The following is a 21,721-nucleotide window of genomic DNA, read 5'->3' as shown; positions in this document are numbered from 1 at the left end:
TTTCATTTGCAGTACCTACCTCAGCTAACCAGCAGCAGCATTCTTCCAGCTTTGGATAACAAGAAATACTACTGTAATACTAAGAAACTTAGCTACCGTTTTCCAAACATTTAAGGAGCTTAGATGGATGATAAAGGAAGAATTGCTCAATGTTGAAGACACAAAACATACACATTTGAAAACAAAGCAAGAGTATTGTAAACATACCAGGAGGAAACATAAGCAAGTGATTGGGAGGCCACTTGGCAAGACACGATGGGAAATTCCAGACCTAGGTTTGCTGATTCGATCCACAGCAGAAAGGAAAAACTTGTTTAGAGTTTCACTTATGTTTTTCTTTTTTTATCTCAGCTGCTAAGCTTATGAAAAGAACTGTGTCTACTGCCCATAACTCTAAAAAAAATTAATGATATCAAAAAGATTCATGCTTCAGTTGTACTATATACCACATGTAAAAAATGGATTACAAAATGCCTGTGTTTTCCTGGATCTCCGTTGCCTTGAATCTTATCTCCTGCCTTTCTGATTGTTTCAACGTATTTAAGGATAATTTTAGTTCTTGAGATGAAAAGGTTAAAATTATATTTCCTGTTTGCTTGCTCTATCTCTTGATTTTTATATTTTAAAACATCCTTTGAGCTAGCCGCTGGTAGCTCACGCCTATATTCCTAGCTACCCAGGCGACTGAGATCTGAGGACTGTGGTTCAAAGCTAGCCAAGGCAGGAAAATACATGAGACTCTTATCTCCGGTAAACCACCAAAAAGCTAGAAGTAGGGCTATGACTCAAGGGGTAGAGTGCTAGCCTTGAGGGGGAAAAAAATGTTTAGTGACAGTGACTAAACCCTGAGTTCAAGTCAAGGATGAGCACACTTTAAAAAAATATATGTTGCTCAAAATATCTAAAAACATATTAAAAAATACTACAAGCTGGGTGCCAGTGGCACACACCTGTAATCCTAGCTACTCAGGAGGCTGAGATCTGAGGGTCACGGTTCAAAGCCAGCCCGGGCAGCAAAGTCCGTGAGACTCTTATCTCCAATAAACCACTAGAAAACCAGAAGTGGCTCTGTGGCTCAAGCAGTAGAGCGCTCACCTTGAGCTGAAGAGCACAAGGACAGCGCCCAAGCCCAGAGTTCAAGCCCCACAGCTGACCAAAAAAATAAATAAAATACAATTTTATGTTTGTGTACCAGTTTGTTTATGTGTGTGTGTGTGTGTGTGTGTGTGTGTGTGTATACATATACACACATATATATACCTTCTAGTATTTTTTTGGCAGTCATGGGTTTGAACTGAGGGCTTTGTGCTTGCTAGGCAGGTGCTCTACCACTTGAGCCATACCTCTAGAACTTTTTGCTTTAGTTACTCTTCAGATAGGATCTTGCATTTATACCCAGGGTAGTCATGGACCACAATAATCCTCTCTGTGCTTCCCATATAACTGGGATGGTGCACTACAAAAATGCTTAGCTTTTGATGGTTGAGACGGGGGTAGGGGGGCTGAGGGGGGGGTCTCAAGAACTTTCTTCCCAGTCTGTCCTTGAACTATGATCCTTCTGAGCTCCATCTCTCAATTAGCTAGGATTACAAGTGTGATCTATTGAGCTTGACTTATGTTTTTCTCTTTATCTCTAGTAAAAAAATACAACTTAAGTCATTTTTGCTGGCAAGATAGATTACTAATCCATCTACACCTGTTAACCTAAATTGCCTTTCAACAATGGCATGAGGGCTGGGAATGTTGCTGCAGTACTTGCTAGCATGCATGAAGACCTGGATTTGATTCCTCAGTACCACATAAACAGAAAAGGCCAGAAGTGGTGCTGTGGCTCAAGTAGTAGAGTGCTAGCCTTGAGCAATAGAAGCTCTGGGACAGTGCCCAGGCCCTAAATTCAAGCCCCAGGACTTGCAAAACAAAACAAAAAAAACAAAAACAAAAACCAATGGCATGAATCTTAGAGGCTGACCCAGGTGGTCAACAGGTAGAACAAGACCACCAAGCTTCACAGGAACTGAACCTGTCAGCCTAAAATTAATTAGTACTTCTTTCTCCCTAGCTTAGCCTCAGGCTTGGAGATAGTTCTACAAGTTAGGGGTTTTAGAACTGTTTGTGACCTTCAGGTCATGTTAACTGATATTTTGTTAAATTATATTTTGTTAACTCCCTAAAGCGTCTTTTAGGTGTATATACAAATGTATATACACTCCACATATATACTTGTATACATATACATTCTATTCTAACAACTAATATATGAGCACCAATAAGAAAGTAGTACAAAGTCATATTGAGGATTTCTGGGTTTGTACAGTGAGATTTATAATGATATGCAATTGCCTTTGATTTGGCTTACTTAGTACTAACCAAAGCTTTTTCCTCCTTGACCCTGGACACAAGGGTGTCAAAGCCTCATGTCACTTTCTTACCATTCATCACCATTTCTGGTTCATGTGCTTCACTATTTTCTAGCAATTCTCAGCCACAGTCTTCAATGTGGCACTTTACTCTATCTTCACATTTTTTCTTCTACATGCTCAGTTTCTTCCTGTATTCATTTTTTTTTTCATGACAGCATTTGTCCCCGTTCACTTACTGCTAAGTAATCCACTAAATTTTCTCCACATTTTGTCATTTGTTCAAGAATTCTGGCTACCCAGCTAGTTTACTTATCATACGGTTCCTAATGTATTAGCTTCTTGACCCATATAATTTCTGTTACATAGCTTTGACTCAAATGACGAGGAAGGGTCCAACTTCTGTGACTAGTTAGAATTGTCTTCCTTTTTTCTTTAACCCAAGAACAATGTATTGACAGACACAGATGACTATAACCACCTAAATCACCCAGTAATTTTACAGCAAAACATTTAGACTAGAAAAGCAGCTCCAGACTACATCATGCTTAGTTGTCTCAACTCAGGAATGAAATAAACCTGAGAAAAAGGGCTCATCTTTTCTCTACTCAGTTCTATTGACTGTATGCTTATGCTCATCTAATCATAATCCCTTTTTTCAGCATGGAATCACCACCTCATCATATGAGACTATTCTACATCCTTGTTTTTTATTTACTACTTTCTGAATTGTAAACGACAGTGATACTAGCAAGTATTATATCACTTATGCTATACGCTATTTGCATTTCCTCATTAACCATGGGTGAATATTTTCCCTATAAGCTTATATACAACTAAAGTTCCATTTCTGCCTGAAAGCAGTATCATAAAAAATATATTTTAAGATCATTTTTGGTCAGTCTTATATTTAACCTTTTAATGTTCAAATAAAACATATAGAAATTCACAAACAAGTTAGCAAATGATAATAAAAGAACCAGCTATTTCAAGTGGATAAAATATTTTTTATCTATTTATGGCATACTTTATTATGGTTTTCTAGATATAACTTCACTTTTCTGTTTGTGTTTCTACTTCTTTTGATATCCCTTGAGCTCATAGAAGGTAGCATCCAAGATACTAAAGGAAGAAAAATTAATTTCTAATTGACATATTACAATTTTCTGCCTGAAGAATGTGTGTATACCAATCCTGGGGCTTGAATTCAGTTCTTTACACTTATGCTTAGCTTTATTGCTCATGGTTGTGCTCTACCACTTAAGCCAAACCTCCAATCCAGCATCTTGCTGATTAATGGAGACAGAATCTCTTGATCTTTTCTGCCTAGGTTGGCTTTAAGTGCAATCCTCCAGGTTTCCACCTCCAGAGTAGCAATGGTTTACAGGCACGAGCCACTGGCATTAATTGATGAAAAGTAAGTGTAGTCTGCTGGTATGTATGGCTGTTCTATTGCAGTTAGCAAAGTTATTTGAATTCAGACTTTCATCTCTGATTTTATTTTATTTTATTATTTTTCTGGGTGTCCAGTCGTGGGCCCTGAACTCTGGCCTGGGCGCTGTCCCTCAGCTCTTCAGCTTAAGGCTAGTGTGCTACCACTTGAGCCATAGCACCACTTCAGGCTTTTTTCCCCCTGCTTATGTGGTGCTAAGGAATCGAACCCAGGGCCTCATGCATGCAAGGCAAGCGCTCTACCACTGAGCCACCTTCCCAGCCCTCATCTATGATTTTAATAAAATAACTTGAGATGACAAAATAGACAAATTATCCAGCAACTTTTTACTTGGAGAAAGGGGACTTAAAAAAAAGGCTTATAATTGGGTGCTGATGGCTCACACCTGTAATCCTAGCTAGAAGGCTAAGATCTGAGGATTGCAGTTAGAAGCCAGTCCAGGCAGGAAAGTCCATAACACTCTTATTTCCAATTAATTACAAAAAAAGCTGGAAGTGGTGCTGTGGCTCAATGGTAGAGCACTAGCCTTGAGCAAAAGGAGTTCAGGGACAGCGCCCAGAACTCAAGCCCCAGTACTGCAAAGAAAAAAGGAAGAGAGAAAAAGAAAAGGTTTATATTGTCAAGAACACAATAATGCAGGCTTATGAGAAATGCACGAAGCCCTTGGGAAGCATGTGTAAGCAGGCCTCCACAACCAGTCTACCTTGCATGACTGACTCCATCAATGGATGTGTAATTGAGCTTCCAATTTTCATAATTGCACAAGTATAGTAACATGCTTCATAATTTTAAAATTAAAATGTAAACTACTATAATTCAAAAGAATATATTATAGTTAAATAAATTTAAAGAATTCTAAATATCTACATTGAGATATTTACTATATACTTACATTAATACATTAGAATTAAACATTACTTAAGCATTTTTCTTAAGACTTAAATATACATATTTTCTTACTTCTGATAGTAATTTTACTGAGTCACATCTGAATGTCTATTTTCTATGTATGATAGACTCTCCACATCTAACCATCATATTATATTATGTTGATTATTGAATATCTGCTGCAATTTAGGACCAACAATTTCAGATGATTTGTTACAGTTAAATAAGATGCTTATTATTTTACTCCAAGTTTAACTTTATTTCTAAAGAAGGCAGTGCAGTCTTAAAGGCGTTGGCAATATGGTCTTTGTCTTTTATTCCAGGAAGATCACTTAAAAACAAATACTTGAGGTTTCTGAAAAAGGAAAGCAAAAGTCACTTCCACTTATGAATTAATTAATTAATTAGCATTATGAATTAATTCGTTACGTTTCAGAAAACTTACATGAAGAATTTGTTACATCACCTTATCCACTTTATTGTTACCAAGTTTTCATTTGGGCATTGAGCACCTACCTGAAATGAAGCAAACTGAAGATGCCCTTGTCTGTGATATTCCCACAGGCAATGATTTCCATTTCCAATAGGCTTTTCTGTAAGTTTTCAAGTTGACTAAGCTTCTGCAAACAATTATCTTCAATATAATGACACTTGCAGAACTTTATTTTTTCAACATGCTCTAGGCCCACTGGGAGGGAAAAAAACAAAAACAAGAATCGGCTTTACATTAAGGTGAATGACTATCTTGATTTGCCTTAGACTATCTTGGCTTAGGAGTAACAGGCCTAAGCAAAACAGAATGACTACTCGCCCTATTATCCATATAAGCTATTCTCTACACAGTTTGTATGCATTGGAAAGAAATGCCCACTAGAAGTTGGATGGGCACAATTAGTCTTAATCTTATTAAGGGTTTTCCAAAGACAGAAAAATCTGACAAATAAAAAAAGACTGATTTTTAAGTTAAGAAAGGCACACAGAAGGAAGATTAGTGAGGGGAGAAAGGTATTAGTAATCTCGACTTACTTTAAAAATAAGCTTGATGGGTTATTTCATGCCTGTAACCCTAGCTACTTGGAAGGGGATTGAAAAAATGCAGTTTAAGGTCAGCCTTGTCATAAAGTTCATGAAACTCCATCTCAACCTATAAAAGTTGGGTGTGGTAATGCATGCCTGACATCCTACCTATGCAGGAATTGTAAGTAGAAGGATCATGCTCCGGGCTGGTCTAGGCATAATTGAGAGACACTATTAAAAAAATAACAATCAAAAGTGGCTGAGGCATGCTCAAGCAGTAGAGCATCTGCCTAACAAGTTCTAAGACATTGCACTCAAACCCCAGTTCTGATAAAATACATAAAGTCATACCAAACACAGGAAGAAATAAACTTGATTGCACTGAAACAGGCAGAAAGGACATTCCTATAATAGTGAGTAAACTATACCAAAATGGTCATTGCAAATTATCCACATTTCCCATGAACAAAATGACAGGGTAATTACCCATGTAATCAAATCCAATGTTCATGATACAAGAGTCAGTGGCATCAATCGCTTGAATCTTGTATTTGTTCAGAGGGCCTGTTGGGAGGTGGTTGTAATCCTTCTGCCACTTCTCCTGGCCGTGGTAGCGCACCATAGCCCCACAGCGCAGTAACCACTCAGATGCAGCCCTGTCAGGGCCAACATCCCTGATGCGTTCATAATCCACTCTGTTGACAAGAGAAGAAAGTAGTTTGCTTTTACTATAATCATCAGCTTCTTAATGGTACTAACCAACATACAGATGAACAACAAATTTCCATTGCAAAGTTACTGAGGGAGATAGAAATATAAATTAAATCCATGGGGGAAAAACCCCAATTCTCTTGCTCCCCTAGGGAGGGTGTAGTCCTGGGGCTTGAACTCATGGCCTGGGAGCTGTCCCTGAGCTTCATTTGCTCAAGGATAGTGCTCTACCACTTGAGCTACAGCTCTACTTTGGGCTTTTTTGGGGGAGGGGGACATTAATTGGAGATAGGAGTCTAATGCTTTCCTCCCTAGGCTGGCTTCAAACCATCCTCTTCAGTTCTCCAGAGTAGCTAGGATTACAGACTTGAGCCAGCTTTGCTTTCATTTTTGTTTCCAGGTAAACTCTGTCATATGATTGCTACTGATGTTCTTTTCTTCTTCTCCTTCTTTCTTCGTCTTCATCTTCATCTTTTTTCTTTTTCTCTTCCTCTTCATTATTATTATATGCAAGGCCTCACTATGTAGCTTGGGTACTAGGATTCTAGACATGTGCCACCATGTTCAACACAGTAGTGCTGGGGATTTTTTTCCCCTGGTTCTGGAGACTGAATTCAAGGCCTGGGTACTGTCCTTAAGCCTCTTTGTGCTCAAGGTTAGCACTCTACCACTTGAGCCAGAGTGCCACTTCCAGTTCTTTACTGAAGATAAGAGCCTCATAGACTTTCCTGCCCAGGCTGGCTTTGAACCACAATCCTCAGATCTCAACCTTCTGAGTAGTTAGGATTATAGGTGTGAGCCATCGACAGCTGGTAGTGCTAGGGATTGAACCTAAAACCTTATGCATAGCAGACAAGCACTTTACCACAGAACTACATATTACTTCTTATTTTTTTGTGAGTATGTATGCCATCCTGGGGCTTTTTCATTTAAGGCTACCACTTGAGCCACAGCTCTACTTCTGTTTTTTTGATGGTTAATTGGATGACTCTCCTGCTTCGAATCATGATCTTCTGATCTCAGCTTCCTGAAAAGCTGATTATTACTCATTTTTAATTTGTGTAGTAATGGAGCTCTCAACTAAGGTGCTCATACATGCTAGTTAAGTGCTTTAAAACTGACCTGAAATCCAGAGACACATTATTTTTATATAGGTTTATCAGGGAAACAGGGGTCATTATTGATTCATATGTAGTATAATGTTTGATACCAGAGATACCAAGTTACTATGTATTGAATGAATAATTATACTTAATTAGCATTTTTATCCATGATAAAAGACTGAAGGAATCATTTTCATATTTTTCACTTTCAAATGAATCTTCTTATATATATTAATTTCTACATATACCTTTTTGTAGTTAGCCATCATAATGCTTTATTAAGCAAGGAGAACATTACATCAGTTTCAAGTGAAGTGTTATTTTTAAATATGCTATTCATTAAAAAATTTTTACCTTGATAATAGTGAAGAAGTTGTAGAATTAACTATTATAAAATTATATATTGGTTGAGTTTTTCTGATAATAAAGGTCATAAATTCATTTCAGAATACTTGAAAGACATCACAAGGACTATTATCTGTTCTTGTGGTCTTTTTCCATATTTTATTAATAAACAAAATTAGGACCATACAGCACTTGAAAAGTACTTGAAATACAAGAATAATCAACTAACTACTGGGAGCCTATCTTGCTGTAACAAGTTCCACATTTCTTCCTATTCACTTACTTATTGAACACGGTGTTCAGCCATTCCCAGAAGTACCTGGAGTCACGTGACCATTGAAGTTTCTTTAAGCCACACAACTGTTGGGAAATTTTTCCAAACAGCATCATTTGATCTAGACACATAAGAGTACTCACATTAACCTATCAGCTGGCAACCAGAATCCCATAATCTACTAACTTACTTCATAACTTAAGAGCTACTACTCTTATGCAAATAAAATTGATGATTCATTTGTCACACAAAAGTTGTTGAGCAAGTCACTCCTATCTCTGGTTCCTAGATTTCTGTTTCTTTTTTAGATGCAAAAAATGAGGGGTAGGATTAGCCAGTGGCTAAGATTTCTTACAGCATTACATTCCATTGTCCAATCCTCAACTGGTGTCTATCTGCAGTGTTGCCACCTAGTGTCTATTCAGGCAGTGTTAACTTCAAATTTGCTTAAGCCAGTTCTATTGCCAATCTCCATTTCCAGTAGCAAAATGACAAACTATAGTCACCAATAGAGTAATGTGCTGGGGCTAAGGTGCCGCTTTCTATACAGGAAAGGAAAGGAGACATGAAAATTTATAATAAAGCTACAAGTGGGCTCTCCAGAGTAGTACAAAGAACAGCTGGGAAAGATTGGGCAAGTAACTCCACCTCTCTGACCCTGGCCTTTTCATATTTGCAAACAGAGATTTGCTCAGATGGTTTCCAGCTGTAAAAGTCAATAAGCACAGTTGAGAGTGATGTTTTGACTAGGTCCCAATCTGATTTAACCCAATTCATGTTTCTCTAGTAGTGTGTCAGATTGTGTGGGAAAAGAAGATAAATTAATGTGACCTCTGCTTTAGAGAAACTCACAATTTAAAACAGGCTGAAATAGCCTAAGACAAGTTACCAAGTACTTCAATAAGTGACAGGACCTGAGAAATGCTTCAAAAGAGTTCATGTAAGGCCGAGAAGAATTAAACAGACTAAGTTGCCAGATAAGCTGACACAGGGACATTGTAGGGTTGGGTTAGCACATGGGGGAGGGGACCAGTCATGAAAAGAAGCTGACAATTTGCACAGCCAGGTCAGGAAGAGCCTATATTTTGCAGACAGGTGGGAGTCACTGAGGTTTTAAAACAGAAAACTGCCATTGTTAGAGCTATGCATCAGGAAATTTACTAGACACAAAACCAACATTGAGTGTCAAGCTAGGGATTGTGGTATAGGCCTGCAAATCCAGCTACTCCAGAGACTGAGCCAGGAGGACTCAAGAATTCTTTTTTTATTTTTTATTTTGTCAGTCCTGGGACTTGAACTCAGGGTCTGGGCACTGTCCCTGAGCTTCATTTGCTCAAGGCTAGCACTCTACCACTTGAGCCACAACGCCACTTCCGACTTCTTCTGTTTATGTGGTACTGAGTAACTGAACCCAGGGCTTCAGGAATGCTAGGCAAGCACTCTACCACTAAGCCACATTCCCAGCTCAAGAATTCTTCGAGACCAGTAATTCAAGGCTACTAGCATGAATAGCTGTTGTCACCAACATTGCTAACACTGTCTAAAAAAAAAAAAAAAGGTCAATAAAGTAGCCAACAGGGCTTCAGCCACTTTGAAAATGACTTAGTAAAAAAGGGAAGGGAATGATATTAGAGTTAGATTCCATATGGCTCAGTGAGATATAGGGGCAAGAGCTAGAAGAGTTGAAGATGACATTAAGTTTTGGTGCTGGGTCATTGGAAGGATGGCAATGTTACTATTAGGAAATGAACTTCAGAACATGATGTGGGCTCAGTAGGTTTTTTTCTTAATCTTCAGATTTGCATACTCCAAATATGAAGTGTGGGTAGGACTCCTAAGCGGAATGACCAACAAATTATTGGAATCAGAGTCATAAAGCCTTAGAGTGGGAAGGAACCTAGGTTGCCTAGACCAAGCTTCTCATTTAGAGATGAGGAAACCGAAGACTTGATATTAAGTAACTTGCTGACACCTTCAATCCTTTCTGGAACAAGGTGGGGCATTAATAAATGCATGTGTTTTAAGGGACTTGCTCAATGTTTCATGGCTAATTGGTGTCATTGCTGAAACTTGAACCCAGTATTGCTACTACTAGTCTAGGTCCCTTTTTTTAAATCACTGGATGGTTCTAGAACTCAAGAGAAAGACGACTAGAAAGATGTCTGAATGGGAGCCACTTTGAGCTGAGGAAGTCACTAAGGATGCTCAGAAAATGAAAGATGACAGAATTCTGAAATAATCTACTATCCTCTCTTTTTTGGTCTGTTTCTCTCTCCTTTCCCTCTCTTTCCTTCTGTCTGTTCCTGATGTATGGAGAATGAAACCTAGGGCCATGCACGTGTACGTTAGTCAAGCCCTCTACCACTCATCTATGATCTTAGTCCCTCTCTTCATCTCCTTTCTATATTGTCTTCATTTACTGAAAACCTCTCGCTGTTACTCCTTGCATGTTCTCAACTCAGCTCTTTCTTTGAGCTTCTTCACATATTCATCTCTAATAACTCCCTTGGTTGCCAGTGTATCTCATTTACAAATCTGGGCTTCTGCTCAGGTTTTTAGTCTCTTCACTCCACCCTTGATCCTATCTGTGGAAACTGTACCAAAACTCGACTATGCAAATGTCATGTTCATCCACTGTTCATTCATTCAGTCAATAAATGCTTATTGGACAACTGCTATGCTTAGTACAAAGGAAAGATGAAACAACAAAAGAGAAAAATACAAAGAAAAAGATCTGGTTCCTGTCTTCATAGCACATAGAATCTATTGGAAAAGACAGATGGTGTTTAAACAGATAAGCATTTTACAGTATGTTACTTTTCTTTTTTTTAATTTTTTTAAAAAAATGTTTATTTTGCCAGTTGTGGGTCCTGAACTCTGGGCTTGGGTGCTGTCCCTAAGCTCTTCAGCTCAAAGCTAGCACTCTACCACTTGAGCCACTTCCAGCCTTTACTGCTTATGTGGGGCTGAGGAATTGAACCCAGGACCTCATGCATGCAAGGCAAGCACTCTACCACTGAACCACCTTCCCAGCCCCTATGTTACTCTTCTTTTTTTTTTTTTTTTTTTTTGTTTTTGTTTTTTTGTCGGTCGTGGGGCTTGAACTCTGGGCCTGGGCACTGTCCCTCAGCTCTTCAGCTCAAGGCGAGCGCTCTACCACTTGAGCTACAGCGCCACTTCCTATGTTACTCTTCTTAATGCATGTTAATAAGTGCTCTGAGAGGCTAGAAAACTGAGGGGAAAGCTTTGGCCAGAGGTGTCTTTTGAGATGGGTCTTAAGGGATTAAGAGTTTTCAGTGAGGATGAAAGACAAAGCAAAAATAAGAACAGAAGAAAATGACATTACATCTTCCATTTTTATCAGCATAAACATTTAACAAAATACTGTTGGCAGTCTTAAACAATTAGTAAATATCATGAATAAAAGTCAACCACTAGAACTGTTATTAAGTAGGTAAAGTAGCACCGTCTTTGAAAATGAAATACTTTCACTTGATTCTTTTTGGCCCATTTTATACTTGTTTAATGGGAAGGTCAAATTTACCTTAGATATGATCTCTTTTTTTGAAAAAAAAACCCCAGGTATTATATTTCAAGTGAATTATCATGAAAAATAAATTATATTTGGCAATAATTGTTTTTAAAAATGGTGGGTTTTTACATTCTCAAGTGGAACATTACTAATTTTAGGAGTTAATCCTTCTTAAATGCAAACAGCTCCCCCTGGGAATGCTTTCTACATGGTAAGAAGAGACCTCTAGTGGTAAATTGGTGTATTTGGTTCTAATAAGTTAAAACCAATGAAAATCAAGTTGGAAAATAACTATGATTAAATGGGCTGTAAATAATCCAGGAATTCAAATTATGGGGGCGGGGGAAATTTAATATAAGAACATGGCTTAGGACCAGTGTTTCTAAACCTTGAAATTGTATGTGAAATTATCTGTGACTTAGAGTGGACCTTTAGTAGGTTATTAAAAATACAAAGGGTTTTCTGAGCTTGACTGAGTTTTCCCATTTGTATAAAACAAATATTTTGGTCTAGAGTATGCTTCAAGTAGAGCTCCTACTTAGCAAGTACAAGGCCCTGAGTTCAAATGCCATTACCACAAAACAAACTAATGAAGACACCAGTAATATTTTTAAAGTGGAAGTTAGGATTTTGCATGCTAAATATAATTATAGTCAAGTGATGGAGGCTAGTGGCTCATGTCTATAATCCTTGCTACAGGTGGTTGAGATCTAAGAATTGGGTTTTAAAGCCAGCCTGGGCAGACATATCTCTAATCAGAAAAAAAACCTGGAAGTAGAGGTATGGCTCAAGTGGTAGAGCACCAGCCTTAAGGGGAAAAAAACCCAAAAAACCAAGGGAGAGCATGAGGCTTCTGAGTTCAAGCCCCATTACCAGCACACACATAAAATTAAGTAAATAAATGAAATTACTGAGTGGGATATTGAAAGTTATGAATAATTTGGTGGCCAAAAAGACTAGAGTTACTGGCACCAGTGGCTCATGCCTATAATCCTAGCTACTCATGAGGTTGAGATCTGAGGAATGCTTTCAAAATCAGCTAAAAAAGGAAAGCTCATGAGACAGTTATCTCCAATTAACCATCAAAAAGCCAGAAGTGAAGCTGTGGCTCAAATAGTAGAGCACTATCCTTGAGTAAAATAGCTTAGGGACCAAGCCAAGGTCCTGAGTTCAAGCCCCAGATTTGCATGGATAAGGGTTGGAGGAGGTGGGGAAGACATTAGAATAGGGGTAGATTTTCCCTAATTATAACTATTCCCATTGTAAGTCACTCATTGTTCACCATTTGAACTATATGACTCTACCACTTGAGCCACAGTCCCAGTCCTCTAGTTTTTTTGGGGGGGCGGGGGGTCTGGTCGTGGGGCCTGAACTCTGGGCCTGGGCGCTGTTCCTCAGCTCTTCAGCTCAAGGCTAGCACTCTACCACTTGAGCCACAATGCCACTTCTGGCTTTTTTTCTGCTTATGTGGTGGTAAGGAATCGAACCCAGGGCCTCATACATGCAAGGCAAGCACTCTACCACTGAGCCACCTTCCCAGCCCCAGTCCTCTAGCTTTTTAAGTTTATCAGATAGGCTTTAACTTTGGTTCCAGCTGACCTTGAACTGCCATCCTCCAGAATACTTAAGATTACAAGTATACACCACCAAGCCTGGCTTTCCAGTTCTTATCTTGAAGTGTGTAAAATCAAATGAAACAGATCAACAGCAATTCATTAAAAATTAGAAGTAAAGGCCCCAAAGCCACTTTTAGGGCATCAAATGGTACTCCTGGGACATAAATTCTCATCTGAAGATGGGGGTCACAAACACAAATGTCTTTACACACAGATATTATTCAAATTATCTGAATGAAGTCAAGGCAAACTCTTGATCTGAATTACTTAACTATAACAACTATTGTACAACCCTTGAAATGGGGGAAGCAAACAAAGAAAGGTTTTTTGTTTTTTGTTTTTGCCAGTCGTGGGGATTGAATTCTGGGCCTGGGTGCTGTCCCTGCACTCTTCAGCTCAAGGCGAGCGCTCTACCGCTTGAGCCACAGCACCACTTCCAGTTTTCTAGTGGTTTCTTGGAGATAAAGAGTCTCTTGAACCTTCATACTCGGGCTGGCTTTGAACCACGGTTTTGAACAGCGATCCTCATATTTCAGCCTCCTGAGTAGCTAGGATTACAGGCATGAGCCATGGGTGCCCGGCTCAAAGAAAGTTTTATAAATACTGTGAAATATGTGAAATCTAGGTAATCACCTAATCTCAATTAAAAAAAGGAAGAAAAGTGAGAGAAGGGGTGGGTTAGGAAGGGATGGGTTAGGATCAATGGGTGACAATGTTATCAGATACTTTGTATTCATATACTATTTTGTAGAATGGGAACTTCTTTGTACAACCACATAAAGATAATAAAAAATTAAAAAAAAAAAAAAAAGAAAGTTTTATAAAAAGATATGTATATTCTGAGTTATTTCTTGCTAAACTAAGCAGAATCTCAAAAAACACACCGTAGTTTAAAAAAAAAAAAATCAAAACTGTGAGCCTAGCTGGTTCAGAAAAGTCTGATCAAAGCTCCTGGGACCATATAATTCCATATTCAACCATAATCCTGTGTGAGCTAAAAAAATAACTATCTCTACTGTATACCTATCAGAATAGTTACAATTTAAAAAAATCCCATCACAATGTTGGTGACAATCACACAATGCTGGTGGGAATATAAGATGATACTGCTATATGGAAAACAGTTGACTTTTTACAAAATTAAACATGCTTTTACCATATGACTCAGCAATTGGACTCTTGAGCACCAATCCTAGAGAAACAAAAATGGATACACACAAAAAGCTGTACACTTATGTTACTAACAGCTTTAATTATGACATCTAAAATCTGGAAACTCAGGTGTCTTTTTGTTGTTGTTGTTGTAAACTTCAGGCTCCTATTTGCTATGCAAGACCGTTTTTGCTTATTATTTTTTCAGACAAGTGTCTCAATTTTTGCGCAGCGTCCTCAGTCTGTTACATTCCCACTGGGATTACAGATGTGCCCCCACCACGACTGGCTTGTTTGCCAGATTAAGGTCTGCCAACGTTTTGCTTGGATTATCTGGAACTGTTTTCCATAGATTATAGGAGTGAACCACACTCTCAGCCTCACATGTCTTTCAAAGAAGAAATGATTAAACATAGTATATCTATATTATAGAATGAAGTATTGAAACATGAAACAATTTGGATGGAGGGGTGAGGGTGATGGTGAGGTGTAAGGACACAAGGTGACTTGCAACAGGAAAGAGCTACTAACGACCAGCTATGATCTCATACTATATTTTACAAGGTAGTATCACCAGAGGAGATGGATGAAATATACACAGGATTTTACACCTGTATAGGAACCTATCATCTAAAAAAAATGATTTAAAAAGCCCACTTTTTTTCACTTGTGATGAAACAAAATAGCCACCTTCTACTTTTTCCCACAAAGCGGAAATATATGTTATTCTTAGGATGAAACCATTTAAGCATAATAAAAGTTGTTTACCTAGTGCTTCTCTGTACCCAACATCTGATGAGCTTTTTCACATGGAATCAATTCAATGGCTCTACACCACAGAAGGGATTCTGAGGCAAAGAAAGAAGTGAGGGAGAAAACGAGAGAGGGGGTAACAATGTTCAACAAGAAATGTACTCACTATCTTATGTATGTAACCATAACCCCTCTGTACCACACACCTTGACAAAAAAAATTAAATTAAAAAAATAAAGTGAGTGAGGGGCTCAGTGGTAGAGCGCTTGCCTAGCACGCATGAGGCCCTGGGTTCGATTCCTCAGCACCACATACGCAGAAAAAGCCGGAAGTGGTGCTGTGGCTCAAGTGGTAGAGCGCTAAGCCTTGAGTTGAAGAGCTGAGGGACACCGCCCAGGCCCAGAGTTCAGGCCCCACGACCAGCCAAAAAATAAAGTGAGTGACTTTCCTGAGCCACCTACCTCGTGACTGGAACTAAGATTCAGAGTCCTTCCAGCAATAAAGTTATGTCATTCTATCCTTAGTTTTGTTCAGTGGTGCTGATCTTAAAAGTTAAAGACTGCTGTCAGCAGAGAAGAATGGGTATGGCACTGGCAAGCTGACAGAATCACACAAATTTTACACTTTACAAGTGCTTTAGAGATTATGTGGCCCATTACCCAGGTTTTATAGATAAGGAAACGTGGGTAAAGTAACCTACACAGGTAGCTGGCTGTTATTTAAAAACAAAACAACAACAAAAACTTGTCTAATGTCCTAGCGCCCGGAGGCTCACGCCTGTAATCCTAGCTACTCAGGAGGCTGAGATCTGAGGATCACCGTTCAAAGCCAGCCCGGGAAGAAAGTATGAGAGACTCTTATCTTCAATTAACCAAAAACGCCAGAGGTGGAGCTGTGGTACAGCTGTACCCCAGAGCCTTGCCCACTAGCCTTGAGCAAAAAAGCAGTGCCCCAGGGCGGGCACTGACAACAACAAACAAACAAAAAGCATGTCTACTTTTTAAGGAAGAACACAAGATCTAACTAGGTACGCTCCTGTAATTCCGGTTCCCAAAGAGGCAAAGGTCGGGATGACAGCGGCTCCAGGCCAGATTCTGCAAAGTAAACTAACAGGTGACTGGGGACTGCAGCGGCACTCAGAAAGCACAGGGTACAGGAGGGTCCTGACCCCAGGCCAGCCCAAGGCAAAAAGTCTAGGAGCCTCAATCTGAAAAAGATGGCCAAAGCACAGATAGGCGAGGGGTGTGGCTCAAGTGACCGAGATCCTCCTAGAGAAATCAGGAGGTCCTGAGTTCCAACCCCTTCGTACCTCGAAAAAGACCCGGAATGCTAAGTGATGACCGAAGGCGAGCTGTCGGGTTCATCCAGGACCCAGTGCCCGGTCGGAAGAGTAGGCGCTCGGTGTTTACAAGACCAAAGGACGACGGAATAAATGGCACCCCTAGGAGCCCATTAAAAAGTCCAGAAGGCTGCAGGCGCGGCCGAGACCCCGAGCCTTAGAGTCCGGGTGCCCGAGGGAGGAAGCCCTGTAGCAGACACGGAGCGCAACGCTGGCCGGTTGCCCAGCAACGCCGCTCCACACGCTCTAGGGGGCGGGGCCTGGCAGGGTGGGACCGGACAGGGCGCGGCCGACCGGGGCCTGAAGACCTGGGCGAACTCTGGCCAACCGAACAAGGTTTTCGCCATAGTTACGCCCACATTTTCTTCCGCGGCCCTACTCGGCTGGGCAGTGAAAGTTCAAGATTCGAGACTTGATTGGGATCAAATGTTCAGTCAGCCCACCATTGGGCCTGGGAAAGGGATCGCTCGTAACCACCACCCCAGCCCCGCCCCGCGCAGGCTTAAGAGCCTCTACTCACAGCGTCGTAGGGAGGGAGGGAGCGAGGGAGCATGCTCAGCTTGCGTCACTGCGTCCTGCGTCTTGCCCTTGCCGTCCGCCCTCTGCCGCGCGCACTCATTCGCCACTTCTCACGTGGTTCGAAGGCGCGCGTCTCATTGGCCTCTGTGGAGGCGGGACCAGTGCGTAGCGGGACCCGCGCAGTGTGGCTGGGTGCTGGCAGCGACGTCGAGAGGTTGAGGTCGAGGACGGGGCGGGGGAGCCGGCGATGGTGGCGGTGCTGCGTTACCTCCGTGGTTCCTGCAGACAGGCCCTCGGAGGCTTCCTGGGAGGCTTTTGCGGGTCGGCGTCGGGGAGACCCAGGCCGCTGTGCGGGGGTAGCCGCCGCGCCAGCACCAGGTGAGTTGCCTCGGGGCCCGGCGCCCGCGCTCCTGTCAGGGGGCGTCTCGTGCTGGACTTGTGTCCAAGCCTCTTCCTCCCGGACGCGTTTTGGAGCTCCGACCTCTGGTCCTAGAAGCTAAAAACTGCGGGGTTGACCTGTGGCATTTATGAGCCAGAAGAAAGTGTTGGTCTGCAGTGAGCCTGGCCTCGGTAGTGGGCATCAATCACTTGATCTCGGTAAAGGCGCAGAAGAGTCTCAGGATCGCTGGTGGGTAGGGTGGTTTTGTAAGGAATAGAGTGAGCAGTGAGAGTCAGAGACAAGGAGCGACCCAGAGAAAACCTGAGAGGGTTCTCTCTACATCCCAGCTGTGGTCCACATGGCTGGAGGGGCGGGAGGGGGAGGAAAAGGAAAAGGGGAGAGACTTTATAGCTAATAGGTCTCTGGAAGAGATATATATATATATATATTTATATATATATATATATTTATATATATATATATTCTTATTTTTGTTTATCTAGATAGGACTTAAGGATGACAAACCCTTTTTGTGTGTGTGTGTGCGTGTGTGTATGCGCGCGTGTGCGTGTGTGTGTGTGCGCGCGCGCATGTGTGTGTGTGTGTGTGTGCGCGCGCGCGCGCCCGTCCTGGCTCACGCTCTACCACTTGAGCCACAACTCTACTTCTGGCATTTTAGTAGTTTATTGGAGATAAGAATCTCATAGTGTGGGAAAAATTGTCTTCCCTGTTAAAGTGTGTTGCTTAAAAGTTTCTGCTTTGGCCTTGTGGCTTGGCCCTGGATAAGGAAAAGAGGGATTGGAATAAAAAAAGGATTTTTGAAATGTAAGGTTTTGTCTTTAACTGGTTTCCTTTCTAGATGGAGTTAAGACACACCCCTAACTGTTCAAGAAATAGCAGAGGGTGTGGATATTTTGAGATTACTTGTGTACTGATAATCTTATTTCAAAATCACGTTATGTAAATACATTTTATCCTATTCAGACTAGCCAATCCCAAACAGATTGTGAACCTGAGGTCAACCAATCTGAGCAGAGGAGCTAGGCCTGCTGTGTGAGGGATAGAGCAGACTTCCTGCTGATCATTGGCTGATGGCACCCCTTTCTGTGCAGAAATAAATTTTGTCTTGCTCAGACATCATTTTCATATCTATTGTGATTCCAGTTCTTGGAGAGCATATTTATAACAATAGGCTTTCCTGCTTGGGCTGGCTTTGAACAGCCAACCTCAGATCTTAGCCTTCTGAGTATCTAGGATTACAGGTGTGAATCACCAGCTGCCAGCACTAAAATCTTTTAAGAGATTTGACATGTTTAGTAAGGTAGAAAAATGAACTAATACACAGTTTTACATACTTAGTTATAAAGTGACCACTAAGAGACCTTGGATAAACAATTATTTAAATGAATTTTGACTTTGTTAAGATAGGTTTTTGGTGTTGTTTTTTTTTTTTTTTTTTTTTGTCAGTCATGAGTCTTGAACTCTGGACCTCTGCTCTTCAGCTCAAGGCTAGCACTGTACCACTTGAGCCACAGCTCCACTTCCAGTTTTCTGAGTGGTTTATTGGAGGTAAGAGTCTCCCGGTCTTTTCCTGCCCAGGCTGGAACGGCAATCCTCAGATCTCAGCCTCCAGAGTAGCTGGGATTACAGGCGTGAGTCACCAGTGCCTGACTTTAAGATAGATTTTTAAGTTATCAAAAACTTGACAAGATCAACTACCCAAGCAATTACTTTGGTAAATAGTATTTTTCCTTAAGGAAGCCTCCTTGTTACAGACAATAGATGACTTTTACCTTAGAAAAACCTTTCGGTAATGTTTTACATTGCAGTCAGCCTAATCACATACCAATGTTGCCAATATTTTATAATCTTAATCTTATAAAACTCAAAACATACTCACATACTCTGCTATTGTTTTGAGCATTCTGAGATTTGTCTTAATTCATTTCAGAACAACCAGTTAAGGACTAAGTCTTACTTTTCAAAAATCCTCCTTATCCCAAAGCATCTTCTCTCTGCTTTATTTTTTTTCCTGGTCCTAAGGCTTGAACTCAAGGCCTAGGCACTATTTCTGAGCTTTTATGCTCAAAGCTAGTGTTCTACTACTTGAGCCTCAGCTCCATTTCCCTCTAATTGGTATTTAATTGGAGATTAGAGTCTCACAGACTTTGTTGCCAGGGCTGGCTTTGAACCTCAGATCTCAGCCTCCTGAATAGCTAGGATTACAAGCATAAACCACTGGCACCCAATTTAAATTTCCTGTTTTAGAAAACAGGACTTCATACCTTTCTATATACTTTTTTCATTGTTGATTTTCACTTGCTGATTTTTTTGTCCATTTTAAATTCATATTAGCACGTTTTTTGTTTATTAAGAAATCTGATCACATTTGATTTTTAAAAAAAATTAGCCAAGTGCAGGTGGCTCACACTTGTAATCCTAGCTACTCAGATGGCTGAGATCTGAGGATTGAGGTTCAAAGCCAGCCTAGTCAGGAAAGTCCATGAGACTCTTAGCTCTAATAACCTCCAGATGGCTCAAATGGTAGAGTACTCGCCTTGAGCTGAAGAGCCAGAAGTGGCACTGTGAAGTGGTAGAGCTCTTGCTTTGAGCTGAAGAGCCCAGGGACAGCACCCAGGCCAGATTTCAAGCCCCACGACCGACCCCCCCCAAAAAAAAAATTGGCTGAAAAACATTTTATGAATAATTCCTTTTAGCAGGTATATTAAACAGGCATTTTTTACTCTATCATTTGTTTAAAGTTTACATTATGAAGAAATAATGTGAAGAATGTATAAGCTACACTAATGGCATAAAATTTGATATTTTTACTAGATTTAATAATAATGTTACATGTTAGAATGTTTTGATTTTTCCTGAGGAAGTATTTTATAAAATATACTTTTAGGAAAAAATGGTCAAACCAACTTTTTGAGATGAAATGCTGATTTTTTGGTGTTTATTTCCAGGTTAAACTGTTAACCATAGTGTCTTTAGTGGTTAAAACAATTAGCATGGCTCATTAAATATTAATTAAAAGTTACTGTTGTAGTGAGCTTTTTTAATCCTTTTTGCTAGAAATTTTATAACAAATCTTAGATTGAACTTATAAAACCTTTTTTTTTGGTGGGGGGGCGTCGGTCATGGAGCCTGAATTCTGAGCCTGGGCGCTGTCCCTCAGCTCTTCAAGGCTAGCACTCTACCACTTGAGCCTCAGCGCCACTTCCAGCTTTTTTCTTTTTGCTTATGTGGTGCTGAGGAATCAAACCCAGGGCCTCATGCATGCAGGGCAAGCACTCTACCACTGAGCCACCTTCCCAGCCCCTAAAACCTTTTTGCTGTAGCTGAACACAGGTAGCTCACACCTATAATCTTACTCTGGAGGCTGAGATTTAAGTAGAGGTGCAGCTCAAGTAATAAGAGTGCTAGCCTTCAGCACAAAGCTTAGGGATAACACCCAGGCCCTAGGACTAGCATGCATGTGTGTGCGCACGCGCGTGCGTGTGTGAGCACACACACACACACACAATAACCTGTTTTTGCTGGATACAAAGCCCAGGTCTCAAAAATTGATTTTATCTTATCTGTAGATTTTGTTTTTAACCTTCTTTAAATTTGTAAGCCATATATAATATCAGCTTTCCTTTTAAGCATTGACTTCATAAAATCATACTGATCTTAGAAAATGTCTGGTTATAGCTGATTTAATAACCATCATCACCAAATATGACATTTTTTAAATAAAATAGGGGTTTTCCAAGGTGAAAAGAGGTTGTGAAGTGGGACATAAGGGAAGAGGAAAAGGCATCCTTGAGCTCAGATGGAATTAAGAGATAGGAAAGTGTAGGGATTAGGGACAACAGATAGGTGCATAAATCTTGAACTAAGCAGAGAGAACAGATGGGCTGTTTCATAGGCAGGATGGTGGTATTTTGGGGGGAAATGGGTGGGAATCAGGAGGTGGAGCTGAGGAGATAATCAGTTCAGGTTTGAAGCTTTGGTGCCCCTCTCTGTCAAGGGATTATTGGAGAACAGTTACAATACGGGAAAGGGTTGAAGAAATTAATGTCCAGGTGAGACCATATGCATGGCTGGAAATCCTGACTTTGGTGGTATTGTCTGAGAATGAGCTCAATTTTTCTACTATCTGCGTGATATCTGTGAATGCAAAATGGGAACTTTAACTCCAGCCATTTCCTGCAGTGGGAGGATAAGAATGGCACTGGTGGTGTGGAACTAGGTGTGAATAAGGGACAGAAGATGAGGGGCAGTGGTCAGGTCTG

The 21,721-nt window shown here is 40.5% G+C and overlaps 3 protein-coding genes across 8 annotated transcripts in view; 2 read left to right on the top strand and 1 right to left on the bottom strand.

Moving 5' to 3' along the window:
- The window catches only part of Cdkl1 (cyclin dependent kinase like 1), a 56,567-nt gene extending 55,963 nt beyond the window's left edge, over positions 1-604 (top strand). For all 3 annotated transcript variants that reach the window (XM_070027817.1, XM_070027826.1, XM_070027808.1), the window contains exon 10: positions 13-604. In XM_070027817.1, the coding sequence (XP_069883918.1) occupies positions 13-114 (102 nt within the window). In that variant the 3' untranslated portion in view covers positions 115-604. The remainder of the gene's footprint in view (positions 1-12) is intronic.
- Dmac2l (distal membrane arm assembly component 2 like) lies at positions 327-17,138 on the bottom strand. Of its 4 annotated transcripts, none has more exons than XM_070027851.1 (6): positions 17,061-17,138; positions 15,217-15,296; positions 8,158-8,269; positions 6,202-6,410; positions 5,215-5,386; positions 327-5,053 (listed from the first exon to the last, which is right to left on the bottom strand). In XM_070027851.1, the coding sequence occupies exons 3-6, from the start codon at positions 8,262-8,264 to the stop codon at positions 4,939-4,941; spliced, it is 603 nt and encodes a 200-aa protein (XP_069883952.1). In that variant the 5' UTR covers positions 8,265-8,269; positions 15,217-15,296; positions 17,061-17,138; the 3' UTR covers positions 327-4,938. The 4 variants fall into 4 exon arrangements, with proteins under 4 accessions (XP_069883952.1, XP_069883961.1, XP_069883968.1 ...); XM_070027860.1 differs by lacking the exon at positions 17,061-17,138 and adding an exon at positions 16,511-16,736; XM_070027867.1 differs by lacking the exon at positions 15,217-15,296 and having other exon boundaries at positions 17,061-17,133.
- Positions 17,139-17,238: 100 nt separating this feature from the next.
- L2hgdh (L-2-hydroxyglutarate dehydrogenase) overlaps positions 17,239-21,721 on the top strand; it is a 29,640-nt gene continuing 25,157 nt past the window's right edge. Inside the window, exon 1 of the mRNA XM_070027793.1 lies at positions 17,239-17,437. Within this exon, the coding sequence (XP_069883894.1) occupies positions 17,307-17,437 (131 nt within the window). The 5' untranslated portion in view covers positions 17,239-17,306. The remainder of the gene's footprint in view (positions 17,438-21,721) is intronic.

The sequence above is a fragment of the Dipodomys merriami genome, unplaced genomic scaffold (assembly GCF_024711535.1).
Source record: "Dipodomys merriami isolate MVZ:Mamm:240054 unplaced genomic scaffold, mDipMer1.0.p SCAF_1, whole genome shotgun sequence".
In the NCBI taxonomy this organism is placed as follows: Eukaryota; Metazoa; Chordata; class Mammalia; order Rodentia; family Heteromyidae; genus Dipodomys; species Dipodomys merriami.
Note: the sequence above shows the minus strand (reverse complement) of the source record. Positions and strands in the feature narration are given on the sequence as shown.

What these genes read in the sequence shown, in the direction of transcription:
- Dmac2l (XM_070027840.1), bottom strand. Translation starts at nt 16,565, where the DNA reads ATGAACCCGACAGCTCGCCTTCGGTCATCACTTAGCATTCCGGGTCTT. An exon ending in CTGAACACCGTGTTCAATAA is followed by an intron (nt 6,411 to 8,157) that starts GTAAGTGAATAG and finishes TCTTGTCAACAG; the next exon opens with AGTGGATTATGAACGCATCA. An exon ending in CATTGGATTTGATTACATGG is followed by an intron (nt 5,387 to 6,201) that starts GTAATTACCCTG and finishes TTTCCCTCCCAG; the next exon opens with TGGGCCTAGAGCATGTTGAA.